This window comes from Ranitomeya variabilis, chromosome 6, assembly GCF_051348905.1.
Source record: "Ranitomeya variabilis isolate aRanVar5 chromosome 6, aRanVar5.hap1, whole genome shotgun sequence".
Lineage (NCBI taxonomy): Eukaryota > Metazoa > Chordata > Amphibia > Anura > Dendrobatidae > Ranitomeya > Ranitomeya variabilis.
Genome location: NC_135237.1, coordinates 16,395,604 through 16,412,150, shown reverse-complemented (window position 1 = coordinate 16,412,150; position 16,547 = coordinate 16,395,604). Strand labels below are relative to the sequence as shown.

At 44.6% G+C, this 16,547-nt stretch overlaps 1 protein-coding gene across 3 annotated transcripts in view; it reads right to left on the bottom strand.

Moving 5' to 3' along the window:
• The window catches only part of LOC143781361 (uncharacterized), a 40,083-nt gene continuing 23,536 nt past the window's right edge, over positions 1-16,547 (bottom strand). Inside the window, exons 1-3 of one of the 3 annotated variants that reach the window (XM_077267929.1) lie at positions 13,465-13,861; positions 2,815-2,941; positions 1-2,502 (exon numbers count right to left, since the gene is read on the bottom strand). In XM_077267929.1, coding sequence (XP_077124044.1) covers positions 689-2,502; positions 2,815-2,941; positions 13,465-13,557 — 2,034 coding nt within the window. In that variant the 5' untranslated portion in view covers positions 13,558-13,861 and the 3' untranslated portion in view covers positions 1-688. Of the gene's footprint in view, positions 2,503-2,814; positions 2,942-13,449; positions 13,862-16,547 lie in introns of those variants that run through there. The other 2 variants (XM_077267928.1, XM_077267930.1) reach the window with 2 other exon arrangements.

Here is a 16,547-nt window from a genome sequence, read left to right as displayed (position 1 = left end):
GTAAATACTGCCTTTTATAATATAAAAATAATGGTAACGGACTGAGGGCTGCACAGTCCACATACCCGGTGGATAATGTAACGTGATATTGCAGGATGCACAAGGTCGGCCATTACTCCCTAAGGCTGAGGATCTTAGAGAAACTATGCCTGTCCTGACGTCCTGCGATCGGGAAATATGGGGCAAACAATGGCGCCTGTGCTTACGTTCTGATGCGGCATAATAATAATACCATGTGGGCAAAAACCTGAAGTGCGCATCTCGGGTATGTTGGCACATGCCGTTCCCATCATGACCACAATACACCATGTAGTAAACTGATTTATACTGAAGGAAATGGCCCCGAGCTTAGGGTCCGGGTACCGGGAAGGGGTAGGGATCTGCACATTATTATAACAAAGCAAAGTCTTCATAATACAGGTGGAAGAATCTGCTTCCGACGTCACACTTGGCAAATCTCCTCTTTTTCTATCAGCCGCTATTGGATCAGAAAAGAGACGTCAAAAAGAAAACCAAAAATGTAAGGACCATGAAGGTGACTGATAGTGGTGGGACTGGTCATTATCTTATTATTCAGTAGCGCTATGTAGTATGGCCATGATTATAAGGACTGGACAATTTAAGACCAAGAAGGGCAGGAGATGCAGATCTCCGGGTCCACAGTGGAGCTAGGTGAGAGTTCTCCCCCCTACAGGCCAATCCCATGAGTCTTTTGATGTGTGGTGAGATTCTGCTTGTGCCTAAATGTCTTGCCGCAGTCGTTGCACTGGTACGGTCGTTCCCCGGTGTGGGTACGTAGATGGGCAATGAGATGATGCTTCTGGATGAAACTTTTCCCACACTCTGAGCAGGTGAAGGGTCTCTCTCCAGTGTGGGTCTGCTGGTGGCATTTGAGGTATTCTCTCTTGCGGAAGCTTTGCCCACAGTCATTGCACTTGTAGGGTTTTTCCCCCGTGTGGGTCCGACCGTGTATTTTAAGGTGCTCACAGGTGCTGAAGGTCTTCCCACATTCACTACATATATAAGGACGTTCCCCGGTGTGCGTTCGCTGGTGCCTCACTAAATGTTGCTTTTGGATAAAGCCCTTTCCGCAGTCTGTGCAGGTGAAGGGTCTCTCCCCCGTGTGTATCTGCTGATGTCTCTTCAGACAGTCGCGCTTACGGAACGTCTTCTGGCACGACTCACACTTGAAGGGTCTCTCTCCGGTGTGAGTGTGCAAGTGGAACTTCAAGTGCTTCAGGAAACGGAAAGTTTTTCCGCATTCGCCACATTCAAATGGTTTTTCGCCGGGTCCTGCCCTCTGGCTCTCGCTGTTCTCGCTGTCTTCTTCTCTGCAGAGCCCCGTCTCCTCGTCCTGTGCTTTCTTATGTGCCTTGAGGAGCTTCTGAGACTTAAAGGTTCTGCCGCAGTCATTGCACTTGTTGGGCCGCTCGCCGGTGTGTATCCTGTTGTGCCTCTTCAGGTGCTCATACGTGGTGAAGCTCTTGCCGCATTCACTGCAGATATGAGGACTTCCTCGGCACGTGCCGGTGGAGGAGTTATTATAAGGGAATTCCTCCACTATGACCACAGTGAACGGTCTCTCGCCTGTGTGAGTTCTCTGGTGTCTGATAAGGTGATGTTTTTGTATAAAGCCCTTGCCACATTCTTCACAAGAGAACGGACGTTCACCAGTATGGATCTGCTGATGGCGCCTGAGATGTTCCCGTTTCCGGAAGCCCTTCCCACAGTCCTCACACTCATGTGGTTTTTCACCACGATGTTGTTTTTGGTGGAACTTAAGGTGCTTGAAGGTTCGGAAGCTCTCGCCACACTCATTGCAGCTATACGTGGTCTCACCCGTGTGACTCCTCTGATGAGCCAAAAGAGTCTGCTTGTGCCTAAATCTCTTGCCACAGTCCTCGCACTTGTGGATCCTCTCCCCGGTGTGCGTTTGTTGATGTACCTTAAGGACCCGGTGGGCTCTGAAGCTCTTCCCACAGTCCCCGCACTTGTATGGCCGCTCCCCTGTGTGAATCCTCTGGTGGATCTTCAGACGCTCATTGGTGCTCAGGCTTTTCCCGCACTCTTCACATTTGTAGGGCCTCTCCCCCGTGTGAGTCCTCAGGTGCGTGACCAGGTGCTGCTTCTGGATGAAACTTTTCCCACACTCAATGCAGTTATAGGGGCGTTCTCCCGTGTGCGTCTGCTGGTGACGCTTCAGACTGTCTCGCTTTCGGAAGTTCTTGCCACACTCCATGCACTGGTAAAGCTTCTCCCCTTCATCTCTCGTACAGTCCGGCTGTGTGGTTCCAGGGCTAAAACTTTCCGGATAAGGGGAGACATTTTCGGCATGATTTACGCCCTGACTCTCCAGGGATCTGCTGGGAGTTGGTTGACATCCGAGGTCATTCTCAATCTCTGGGCATGATGTTTGATCCAACATAGGAATAGACGACGTGTCACCGTTCTCCAGCTTGTCATTGTACTTTGTCTTGTCTTTCTCGTTGACTTGTGTATCTTCTGCAGAGAAAAAAAATGTACTCAATGTTAGCTCTCTTTATACGGAAGACAATATATATATATAGAGAAGATGAGATGTATAGTAAAGTAATAATCTGCAGAATACATCACTGTCACCAGCTAAAGAGGACAGAGCAATGTTCTGCAGATCTCTAGAGATGTCCGTGATGTAGGAATCTGCAAAATACATCACTATATATCTGTCAGAAGGTAGAGGGGACCGTAACGCTCTGCAGATCTCTGTAGGGGTCAGCGGAGTAATACTCTGCAGGCTGTATGTACTGTATCTCAAGGTGTAAGCAGTCAAATTACCCAGGGAGATGAGAGCTTCATAATTCTCCTTCATCATGTCCTTGTACAGCTCCTTCTGACATTCCTCCAGGTCTTTCCATTCATCCTCAGAAAAATAAGCAGCCACATCATCAAAGTTTACAGGGACCTGCAAAATGATAGGACAATGGGTCAGCCTGGTTCACCTTTTGTCCTACATGGCTGCACAAATCTGTATGTAGTGATCTCCCTCTAGTGGTGGCTGTATAAATCTGTATGTAGTGAGCTCCCCCTAGTGGTGGATGTATAAATCTGTATGTAGTGAGCTCCCTCTAGTGGTGACTGTATAAATGTGTTTGTAGTGAGCTCCCCCTAGTGGTGGCTGTATAAATCTGTATGTAGTGATCTCCCCCTAGTGGTGGCTGTATAAATCTGTATGTAGTGAGCTTCTCCTAGTGGTGACTGTATAAATCTGTATGTAGTGAGCTCCCCCTAGTGATGGCTGTATAATCTGTATGTAGTGAGCTCCCCCCTAGTGGTCTCTGTTTAGATCTGTATGTAGTGAACACCCCCTAGTGGTGGCTGTATAGAACTGTATGAAGTGTGCTCCGTCAAGTGGAATCTGTATAAATCAATTTTTTAGTGAGCTCTACCTTTTGGTGGATGTATAAATCTGTCTATAATAAGCTCCATTTAGTGGTGACTGTATAAATCTGTATGTTTTGATCTCCCCCTTGTGGTGCCTGTATAAATCTTTATGTAGTAACTTACCCATAGTGGTGGTTGTATAATGTTTTATGTAATTAACCTCCTCTAGTGGTGGCTGTATAAATCTGTATGTAGTGATCTCCCCCTAGTGGTGGCTGTATAAATCTGTATGTAGTGAGCTCCCTCTAGTGGTGGCTGTATAAATCTGTATATAGTGATCTCCTAGTTGTGGCTGTATAAATCTGTATGTAGTGAGCTCCCCCTAGTGGTGGTTGTATAAATCTGTATGTAGTGAGCTCCCTCTAGTGGTGGCTGTATAAATCTGTATGTAGTGAGCTCCCCCTAGTGGTGACTGTATAAATCTGTATGTAGTGAGCTCCCTCTAGTGGTGGCTGTATAAATCTGTATGTAGTGAGCTCCCCCTAGTGGTGACTCTATAAATCTGTTCATAATGAGCTCCATCTACTTGTGGATGTATAAATCTATACGTAATGATCTCCATCTAGTGGTGGCTATACACAGTGGATATAAAAAAAAAAGTCTACTCACTCCTGTTATAATGACAAGATTTGTCATATAAAAAACAAAAACCTAACAAGAAGGATTGCTTGATAATTTTTCACCTTTAATGTTGCCCATAATCTGTACAATTCATTTGAGAAACAAACTGAAACCATATTGATGGGAAAAAAGTAATGTGGTTGCATAACTGTGAACACCCTCTTATAATTTTGATGTGGTTGTGTTCAGAATTAGCCAATCACATAATCTCATGTTAAATAGTAGTCAGCCGCAATTATTTAACCCCTTCACCCCCAAGGGTGGTTTGCACGTTAATGACCGGGCCAATTTTTACAATTCTGACCACTGTCCCTTTATGAGGCTATAACTCTGGAACGCTTTGACGGATCTTGGCGATTCTGACATTGTTTTCTCGTGACATATTGTACTTCATGTTAGTGGTAAAATTTATTCGATATAACTTGCGTTTATTTGTGAAAAAAATGGAAATTTGGCGAAAATTATGAAAATTTTGCAATTTTCCAACTTTGAATTTTTATGCCCTTAAATCACAGACATATGTCACGCAAAATACTTAATAAGTAACATTTCCCACATGTCTACTTTACATCAGTACAATTTTGGAACCAACATTTTTTTTTGTGACGGAGTTATAAGGGTTAAAAGTTGACCAGCAATTTCTCATTTTTACAACACCATTTTTTTTTAGGGACCACATCTCATTTGAAGTCATTTTGAGGGGTCTATATGATAGAAAATACTCAAGTGTGACACCATTCTAAAAACTGCACCCCTCAAGGTGCTCAAAACCACATTCAAGAAGTTTATTAACCCTTCAGGTGTTTCACAGGAATTTTTGGAATGTTTAAATAAAAATGAACATTTAACTTTTTTTCACACAAAATTTATTTCAGCTCCAATTTGTTTTATTTTACCAAGGGTAACAGGAGAAAATGGACCCCCAAATTTGTCCTGAGTACGCTGATACCCCATATGTGGGGGTAAACCATTGTTTGGGCGCATGGCAGAGCTTGGAAGGGAAGGAGCGCCATTTGACTTTTCAATGCAAAATTGACTGGAATTGAGATGGGACGCCATGTTGCGTTTGGAGAGCCCCTGATGTGCCTAAACATTGAAACTCCCTACAAGTGACACCATTTTGGAAAGTAGACCCCCTAAGGAACTTATCTAGATGTGTTTTGAGAGCTTTGAACCCCCAAGTGTTTCACTACAGATTATAACGCAGAGCCGTGAAAATAATTTTTTTTTTTTTTTCTCAAAAATGATTTTTTAGCCCCCAGCTTTGTATTTTTACAAGGGTAACAGAATAAACTGGACCCCAAAATTTGTTTTCCAATTTGTCCTGAGTATGCTGATACCCCATATGTGGGGGGGAACCACTGTTTGGGCGCATGACAGAGCTCGGAAGGGAAGGAGCGCCATTTGGAATGCAGACTTAAATGGATTGGTCAGCAGCCGTCACGTTGCATTTGCAGAGCCCCTGATGTACCCAAACAGTACAAACCCCCCACAAGTGACCCCATATTGGAAACTAGACCTCCCAAGGAACTTATCTAGATGTGTTTTGAGAACTTTGAACCCCCAAGTGTTTCACTAAAGTTTATAGCGCAAATCCGTGAAAATAAAAATTCTTTTTTTTTTTCACAAAAATGATTTTTTAGCCCCCAGTTTTGTATTTTCACAAGGGTAACAGGATAAATTGGACCCCAAAAGTTGTTGTCCAATTTGTCCTGAGTACGCTGATACCCCATATGTGGGGGGGAACCACTGTTTGGGCGCATGACAGAGCTCGGAAGGGAAGGAGCACCATTTGGAATGCAGCCTTAAATGGATTGGTCTGCAGGCGTCACGTTGCATTTGCAGAGCCCCTGATGTACCCAAACAGTACAAACCCCCCACAAGTGACCCCATATTGGAAACTAGACCTCCCAAGGAACTTATCTAGATGTGTTGTGAGAACTTTGAACCCCCAAGTGTTTCACTACAGTTTATAATGCAGAGCCGTGAAAATAAAACATCTTTTTTTTCCCACAAAAATGATTTTTAGCCCCCCAAATTTTTATTTTCCTAAGGATAACAAGAGAGCTTGGACCCCAGAAGTTGTTGTTCAATTTGTCCCGAGTACGCTGATAACACATATGTTGGGGTAAACCCCTTTTTGGGCGCACGGGAGAGCTCGGAAGGGAAGGAGCACTGTTTTACTTTTTCAACGCAGAATTGGCTGGAATTGAGATTGGACGCCATGTCGCGCTTGGAGAGCCCCTGATGTGCCTGGACAGTGGAAACTCCCCAATTCTACCTGAAACCCTAACCCAAACACACCCCTAACCCTAATCCCAACGGTAACCCTAACCACACCCCTAGCCCTGACACACCCATAATTCTAATCCCAACCCTAATCCAAACGTAAATGTAATCCAAACCCTAACCCTAACTTTAGCCCCAACCCTAACTTTAGCCCCAACCTTAACTTTAGCCCCAACCCTAACTTTAGCCCCAACCCTAACTTTACCTCCAACCCTAGCCCTAACCCTAACCCTACCCCTACCCCTAAACGTGACTGAAATACGTGGCACTGAAATACGTGGCACTGAAATACGTGGCACTGAAATACGTGGCACTGAAATACGTGGCACTGAAATACGTGGCACTTAAATACGTGGCACTGAAATACGTGGCACTGAAATACGTGGCACTGAAATACGTGGCACTGAAATACGTGGCACTTAAATACGTGGCACTGAAATATGTGATACGTGGCACTTAAATACGTGGCACTGAAACACGTGGCACTGAAACACGTGGCACTGAAATACGTGATACGTGGCACTGAAATACGTGGCACTGAAATACGTGGCACTGAAATACGTGGCACTGAAATATGTGGCACTGAAATACGTGGCACTGAAATATGTGATACGTGGCACTTAAATACGTGGCACTGAAATACGTGGCACTGAAATACGTGGCACTGAAATACGTGGCACTGAAATACGTGGCACTGAAATATGTGATACGTGGCACTTAAATACGTGGCACTGAAACACGTGGCACTGAAATACGTGATACATGGCACTGAAATACGTGGCACTGAAATACGTGGCACTGAAATACGTGGCACTGAAACACGTGCAACTGAAATACGTGGTACTAAAATATGTGGCACTGAAATACGTGATACGTGGCACTGAAATACGTGGCACTGAAATACGTGGCACTGAAATACGTGGCACTGAAATATGTGATACGTTGCCCTGAAATACATGGCACTGAAATACATGGCACTGAAATACGTGGCACTGAAATACGTGGCACTGAAATACGTGGCACTATGACTGTCAGAAAATGTTCATTAAACGGTTAGGGGTGAGGTTAGGGGTAGAGTTAGGGTTAGGGTTTGGATCCCTTTATCACAATGATGGTGGTGGGTGGCTTTTCAGTGTGTTTTCTGTTTTTTTTTCGATAAAAATGCATGCGTTTTTAACGCAAACAAACGCATGTGCTTAAAAACGCAAGAAAATACTGCAGGTTGTATTTCTGAAAATTAACGCATGCAGAAAAAAACCGCATGCGTTTGAAAACGCGACCAAACGTGTACAAAAAAAACGCATGCGTTTTCAATGTTAAATATAGGGAAAAAACGCATGCGTTTTTTTGTGCAAAAAACGCTGCAGACAAAAACGCAAGTGTGAAACCAGCGACGCTTTTTATAGCAAAAAAGTTTTTGCGTCTCCACATTTTGAGAGCTATAATTTTTCCACATTTTGCTCCACAGAGTCATGTGAGGTCTTGTTTTTTGCGGGACGAGTTGACGTTTTTATTGGTAACATTTTCGGACACGTGACCGTTTTTGATCGCTTTTTATTCCGATTTTTGTGAGGCAGAATGACCAAAAACCAGCAATTCCTGAATTTCTTTTGGGAGAGGCGTTTATACCGTTCCGGGTTTGCTAAAATTGATAAAGCAGTTTTATTCTTCGGGTCAGTACGATTACAGCGATACCTCATTTATATCATTTTTTTATGTTTTGGCGCTTTTATACGATAAAAACTATTTTATAGAAAAAATAATTATTTTGGTATCGCTTTATTCTCAGGACTATAACTTTTTTATTTTTTTGCTGATGATGCTGTGTGGCGGCTTGTTTTTTGCAGGACAAGATGACGTTTTCAGTGGTACCATGGTTATTTATATATGTCTTTTTGATCGCGTGTTATTCCACTTTTTGTTCGGCGGTATGGTAATAAAGCGTTGTTTTTTGCCTCGTTTTTTTTTTTTTTTTCTTACGGTGTTTACTGAAGGGGTTAACTAGTGGGGCAGTTTTATAGGTGGGGTCGTTACGGACGCGGCGATACTAAACATGTGTACTTTTATTGTTTTTTTTTTTTATTTAGATAAAGAAATGTATTTATGGGAATAATATATATTTTTTTTTTTTTCATTATTTTGGAATATTTTTTTTTATTTTTTTTTACACATTTGGAAATTTTTTTTTTTACTTTTTTACTTTGCCCCAGGGGGGGACAATACAGATCGGTGATCTGTCAGTTTGCATAGCACTCTGACAGATCACCGATCTGCGAGAGGTGCAGGCTGCTTCACAGTGCCTGCTCTGAGCAGGCGTCTGTGAAGCCACCTCCCTCCCTGCAGGACCCGGATCCGCGGCCATCTTGGATCCGGGTCTGGAGCAGGCAGGGAGGGAGGTAAGACCCTCGCAGCAACGCGATCACATCGCGTTGCTGCGGGGGGCTCAGGGAAGCCCGCAGGGAGCCCCCTCCCTGCGCGATGCTTCCCTGCACCGCCGGCACATCGCGATCATGTTTGATCGCGGTGTGCCGGGGGTTAATGTGCCGGGAGCGGTCCGTGACCGCTCCTGGCACATAGTGCCGGATGTCAGCTGCGATATGCAGCCGACACCCGGCCGCGATCGGCCGCGCTCCCCCCGTGAGCGCGGCCGATCGGCTATGACGTACTATCCCGTCGGCGGTCATGGGGGCCCACCCCACCTCGACGGGATAGTACGTCGGATGTCAGGAAGGGGTTAAAGGGAAACTGACAGCTGCCACATGGCGCCAAATCCACATGTGTCAGCCACTGCCTGCATGGTCTCTCTGCATACACGCACGCAAGGGGAGACCTGGACTTTACAACCAGTCTCATGGGTGGCTTTGTCCCTGGCTGGCTTTTACAGTATGTTCCTCTCTATAACGCTGCAGTGTTTCGGAGTCAAACATACCTGGCTGAAGTCATGCAGGCAGTGTCTGATGTATCAACTCTCCGCTTTCCCTAAAATGTATAATTTTCAACTCCATATAAAGTTTTGATGTTCTTGGAGGACTTTTCCTGTAAAATGTTTCTAAGAAAATGTCAGTAAAGCTATGATCCATAAACAGCTGACAACACAGCAAAGGGATCTCATTGCTAAAAGTTATCAGTCAGGAGAAAGGTGCAAAACATTTCCAAGGCATTAGCTTTATCATGGACAAACGGTCATCAAGTAGCCACATTATCTAGAATTGGAGGTCTCAAAAATTGATGAAAAAAAGAAGCATCCGGGCGGCTGCCAAGAGGCCTACACAAACAATAAAGGCGCTGCAGGAATTTCTGTTAAGTAGTAGTGGTGTTCTGACAACGATCTCCCGTATTGTTCATATATCCGGCCTGTGGAATTAAGGGTCAAGATGGAGGCCTTTTCTTACAAAGAAAAACATCCAAGCCTGGCTATGCTTTTCCAAAACTTGCATTAAGTCTGCCAGAATCATGTGGGAAACATGTTCTGTCTGAGACCGAGGTTGAATGTTTTTTGCCATAAATCCAAAAGCCGACACTGTATCACCAAAAGATCACCATCCCCATAATGAGGCATGGTGGAGGCAGCATTGTGCTTTGGGGCTATTTTTCAGCAGCTACAACAGGGCTTTAGAAAAGGTGGAGGTAATTATGAACGCTTACAAATATCAGTCAATTTTTCATCAAAACCTTCAAGCCTCTGCTAAAAAGCTGAAGGTGACCTTAAGCAACCTACCAAAATAGAATAGCTTTGCCAGAAAAAGATCATAGTTTTGGAAAGACCCAGCCCGAACCCAGACGTTAATACAATTGAAAATCTGTGACCTGAAGAGGTCACTGTACACAAGAGATGCCCCAGTAATCTGATATGTGGAGCGACTACTAGGAAGGGGCAGAAGTTGCAAATATCTGGATGTGCCGAGTCGATAGAATCCGACCACAGAACACTGAATGCTGCCATAAATCCACAGGGGACTTAAAGAATTATTTCTCCATCCCCCCAAGAAATTCAGTTTGTTTTTCTATTGAATTGTATAGACTATAGGGGACATTAAAGATGGAGAAAGGTCTTCTTCTAGGATTTTTTACAAGACAAAAACCTGGCATTTTCATAGGGGTGTGTAGACTTTTAATATTCAATGTATATATAATGAGCTCCCCCTATTTTGGCTGTATAAATCTGTAGTGAGCTCCCTCTAGTGGTGGCTGCATAAATCTGTATGTAGTGATCTCCCCATATTTGTGGCTGTATAAATCTATATGTAGTGAGCTCCCCCTAGTGGTGGCTGTATAAATCTGTATGTAGTGAGCTCCTCCTAGTGGTGGCTGTATAAATCTGTATGTAGTGAGCTCCTCCTAGTGGTGGCTGTATAAATCTGCATATAGTGAGCTCCTCCTAGTGGTGGCTGTATAAACCTGTATGTAGTGAGCTCCTCCTAGTGGTGGCTGTATAAATCTGTATGTAGTGAGCTCCTCCTAGTGGTGGCTGTATAAACCTGTATGTAGTGAACTCCTCCTAGTGGTGGCTGTATAAATCTGTATGTAGTGAGCTCCTCCTAGTGGTGGCTGTATAAATCTGTATGTAGTGAACTCCCCCTAGTGGTGGCTGTATAAATCTGTATGTAGTGAGCTCCTCCTAGTGGTGACTGTATAAATCTGTATGTAGTGAACTCCCCCTAGTGGTGGCTGTATAAATCTGTATGTAGTGAACTCCCCCTAGTGGTGGCTGTATAAATCTGTATGTAGTGAGCTCCTCCTAGTGGTGATTGTTTACATCTGTATGTAGTGAGATTTCTCTATTATTCAGCATAGAATTTTGCATGTAAAAATGTGATGGTGACTGTAACTGTTCTAATAAAAATTTGACATTTGGTCCCATACCAGCATACGTATCTCTCTTGGGCCTAGTTTAAAGGGTAAGTAGTATCCACCTCTAATTACAGGGAATAAATGTTTCAGATTACTGAACAAATTTAAATATTAGACAAAAAGAACACAAATATGCAGTTTTTAAATGAAGGTCTTTATTATTAAGGGAAAAAGAAATCCAAACCTACAGGGCCCTGTGTAAAAAAGTGATTGCCCGTCCCTTTAAAAACAAACTGTGGTTTATCACATCTTTGGGAAGCTAAGCCACACCCAGGACTGATTACTGCCACACCTGTTCTCAATTAAGAAATCACTTACATAGGACCTGCCTGACAACGTGAAGTAGACATCATGCCGCAATCCCAAGAAATTCTTGAACAAATGAGTAACAAAGTAATTGAGATGTATCAGTCTGGAAAAGGTTATAAAGCCATTTCTAAAGCTTTGGGACCCCAGCGAACCACAGTGAGAGCCATTATCCACAAATGGGGTAAATATGGAACAATGGTGGACCTTCCCAGGAGTGTCCAAGAGCTCAGCGAAAACTTCGCTAAGGGGTCACAAAAGACTCCACAACATCAAAAGAACTGCAGGCCTCACTTGCCTCAGTTAAGGTCAGTGTTCATGACTCCACCATAAGAAAGAGGCTGGGCAAAAAATTTCCTGCATGGCAGAGTTCCAAGATGAAAAACCACTGTTGAGCAATAAGAACAAAAGGCTCGTCTCAGTTTGGCCAAAAAACATCTTGGTGATCCCCAAGACTTTTGGGAGAATACTGTTGACTGAAGAGAAAAAAGTTGATCTTTTTGTAAGGTGTATGTCCCATTACATCTTGCATAAAAATAACACAGCATTTCAGAAAATGAACATCATACCAACAGTAAAATATGGTGGTGGTAGTGTGATGGTATTGTGCTGTTTTGCTGTGTCAGGACTTGGAAGAATTGCAGTGGTAAATGGAACCATGAATTCTGTTGTCTACCAAACAATTCAGAAGGAGAATGTCCGGCCATCTGTTCGTGACCTCAAGCTGACGTGCACTTGTGTTATGCAGCAGGACAATGATCCAAACCACACCAGCAAGTCCACCTCTGAATGGTTTAAGAAAACCAAAGTTAAAACTTTGGAGTGGCCTAGTCAAAGTCCTGATCTTAGTCCAATTGAGATGCTGTGACCTTAAAAAGGCGATTCATGCTCGTAAACCTTCAAAGTGGCTGAATTAGAACAATTCTGCAAAGATAATTGACCAAAATTCCTCCAGAGCCTTTTAAAAGCCTCATTGCCAGTTATCACAAACGCCTGATTTTCTGCCAAGGGCAGCCCAACCAGTTATTAGGGTTAGGAACAATCACTTTATCACACAGGGCCCTGGAGGTTTGGATTTCTTTTTTCCTTAATAAAGATCTTCATTTATAACCTGCGTTGTGTGATTACTTGTGTTGTTAACTTTGTCTAATAATTACATTTGTTTGGTTATCAGAAACATTTAAGTGACAAACATGCAAACGAATAGGAAATCAGGAAGGGGGCACATACTTTTTTATACAGCAGTAATGTGAGAGTAGCATGATGTAGAGTCCCTGACTCCAGTAATTTATCATTTACTTCACTTCTTGGAGTAGTTTTTATAAAAATCACTGTTTTACCTGCAGATTATCACTAGAGGAATAGTAAACCTGTTGCCAGGTTGTTCAAGCAGTGGTGTGGGCAGGATTATACAGAGCTCAGCATTCAGAGCACTGCTAGGTTTGCAGTTGAGAAGACTGAGTGATTTTATCAAAACTGCAGCAAGAAGTCCAGTAAGTGATATATCGCTGGAATCAGGGTTTCTGTCCCTACATCATGCTGCTCTCAGCAGTGGAAGCAAAACTTCCCTTTTAAAAGCTTGATAATTCATTACAACAGCTCGCAGCTTAGCCTTATACCTTGCTATACAGTGTTTTGCATGGGAGCTGTATACCAGACCGGTCCAGCTATCTCCATCAATATTACAACTGCCAGATAATGGACTAACGGCGGTCATATGAGCAGGGGTGTTACTTTCGTGCCCAATATCGGTGCAGATGTGATGTGCCGCTCGGCATTAGCACATCTGGAACCAGGGTGAAGGGCGATGGGTTTCGTTATATTTTGGGTATTTGTGTTGCAGGTGTATGGATACAGATATATCCGGGGACGGGAGCGCTGGAGCCCGAGTTCTGTGGAAAATGTTGGCGCTATATGACCAGCTGACACGTGTGCCCGGACGTGCTGCCCCACAGACCTCACCCCCATCTGCGGTACCTGCGCAGCGTCTCCCTCCGGCAGGGGCTTCTCTAGCTCTCTCCGGGTGGACGAGAGGCTCAGCCTGTCCCCAGCTGTCACCGAGCAGATCATGTGGGAGCCAAACCAGGGGCTGTCGCCAGCTTAAGACAACCTGACCAGGGCAGACAGCTTCTCCTCTAACGCCATGGACGGGGGCTGCCACCCCAAACACCCTGCAGCCGAGCCTAGGCCCGAAAAACCCCTCAGTGAGCTGCAGGGAAGGAAAGGAAGCAGGAAGTTCCTCCCTCAGTCTGACATCAAGAGATGCTGCTCCACTCACCCCCTCCTCCTCCTCCTCCTCATCACCCTGCGCTGCGCTCCACCCCTGTCATCTCCACTCCCTCCTCACTGCAACACACAGAGCTGTGTGACCACCCACACACCGTACAGACGTGACACCTACCGTAACACACCGTACAGACGTGACACCTACCGTAACACACCGTACAGACGTGACACCTACCGTAACACACCGTACAGACGTGACACCTACCGTAACACACCGTACAGACGTGACACCTACCGTAACACACCGTGCAGACGTGACACCTACCGTAACACACCGTGCAGACAACACATACTGTAACACACATCACACACATAACACACTATCATATACACACAATATACGTGCAACACATACAACACACCAGGGGCGGACACTGACAGCTTGGAGCCCCTGTGAGAGAAATGTGTCTGTGCCCCTCTCCTTTTATGGCAAATATATATATATATATATATATATATACACTCACCGGCCACTTTATTAGGTCCACCTGTCCAACTTCTTGTTAACACTTAATTTCTAATCAGCCAATCACATGGCGGCAACTCAGTGCATTTAGGCATGTAGACATGGTCAAGAGAATCTCCTGCAGTTCAAACCGAGCATCAGTATGGGGAAGAAAGGTGATTTGAGTGCCTTTGAACGTGGCATGGTTGTTGGTGCCAGAAGGGCTGGTCTGAGTATTTCAGAAACTGCTGATCTACTCCATCGGCCTCAAGGACACCGTTCTCTCTTGGTTCTCCTCCTATCTCTCTGGCCGATCCTTCACTGTTTGTTTTGCTGGTTCCTCCTCCTCTCACCTTCCCCTTACTGTTGGGGTTCCTCAAGGATCAGTCCTAGGCCCCCTCCTCTTCTCTTTGTATACTGCCCCTATTGCACAAACAATCAGTAGATTTGGGTTCCAGTACCATCTCTATGCTGACGACACCCAATTATATACCTCTTCTCCTGTTATCACGCCGACCTTTTTAGAAAACACCAGTGATTGTCTTACCGCTGTCTCTAACATCATGTCCTCCCTCTATCTGAAACTGAACCTGTCAAAAACTGAACTCCTCGTGTTCTCTCCCTCTACAAACCTACCTTTGCCCGACATTGCCATCTCCGTGTGCGGTTCCACCATTACTCCCAAGCAACATGCCCGCTGCCTTGGGAGTCATCCTTGATTCCGAGCTTTCATTCACCCCCCACATCCGATCACTGGCTCGCTCTTCTTATCTGCATCTCAAAAACATTTCCAGAATTCGCCCTTTTCTTACTTTCGACTCTGCAAAAACTCTTACTGTCTCACTTATTCATTCTCGTCTGGACTATTGTAACTCTCTACTAATTGGCCTACCTTTTACCAGACTCTCCCCGCTCCAATCTGTCCTGAATGCTGCTGCCAGGATCATATTCCTCGCCAACCGTTACACCGATGCCTCTACCTTGTGCCAGTCATTACACTGGCTACCCATCCAATCCAGAGTCCAGTACAAAACTACTACCCTCATCCACAAAGCACTCCATGGCTCAGCACCACCCTACATCTCCTCTCTGGTCTCAGTCTACCAACCTACCCGTGCCCTCCGCTCTGCTAATGACCTCAGGTTAGCATCCTCAATAATCAGAACCTCCCACTCCCGTCTCCAAGACTTTACACGTGCGGCGCCGATTCTTTGGAATGCACTACCTAGGTTAATACAATTAATCCCCAATCCCCACAGTTTTAAGCGTGCACTAAAAACTCATTTGTTCAGATTGGCCTACCGCCTCAACGCATTAACCTAATTATCCCTGTGTGGCCTATTAATAAAAAACAACAACATAATCACGTTCCTCCATCATGTTCTCATACACTTTATGCAGTTAATAGCCTCTGTGTCTGTACTGTTACATACTTAGGCAGTTAACTGGTTCATGCAGCTTTACATGAACACCCGAGCCTTACACTATGGCTGGTCCAAATAACTAAAGCAATTGTTACCATCCACCTCTCGTGTCTCCCCTTTTCCTCATAGATTGTAAGCTTGCGAGCAGCAGGGCCCTCTTTCCTCCTGGTATCTGTTTTGAACTGTGATTTCTGTTATGCTGTAATGTCTGTTGTCTGTATAAGTCCCCTCTATAAGTTGTAAAGCGCTGCGGAATATGTTGGCGCTATATAAATAAAATTATTATTATTATTATTATTATTATTATTATCTACTAGGATTTTCACGCACAACCATCTCTAGGGTTTACAGAGAATGGTCCGAAAAAGAAAAAAAATCCAGTGAGCGGCAGTTCTGTGGGCGGAAATGCCTTGTTGATGCCAGAGGTCAGAGGAGAATGGGCAGACTGGTTCGAGCTGATAGAAAGGCAACAGTGACTCAAATCGCCACCCGTTACAACCAAGGTAGGCCTAAGAGCATCTCTGAACGCACAGTGCGTCGAACTTTGAGGCAGATGGGCTACAGCAGCAGAAGACCACACCGGGTACCACTCCTTTCAGCTAAGAACAGGAAACTGAGGCTACAATTTGTACAAGCTCATCGAAATTGGACAGTAGAAGATTGGAAAAACGTTGCTTGGTCTGATGAGTCTCGATTTCTGCTGCGACATTCGGATGGTAGGGTCAGAATTTGGCGTAAACAACATGAAAGCATGGATCCATCCTGCCTTGTATGGAGCATCTTTGGGATGTGCAGCCGACAAATCTGCGGCAACTGTGTGATGCCATCATGTCAATATGGACCAAAATCTCTGAGGAATGCTTCCAGCACCTTGTTGAATCTATGCCACGAAGAATTGAGGCAGT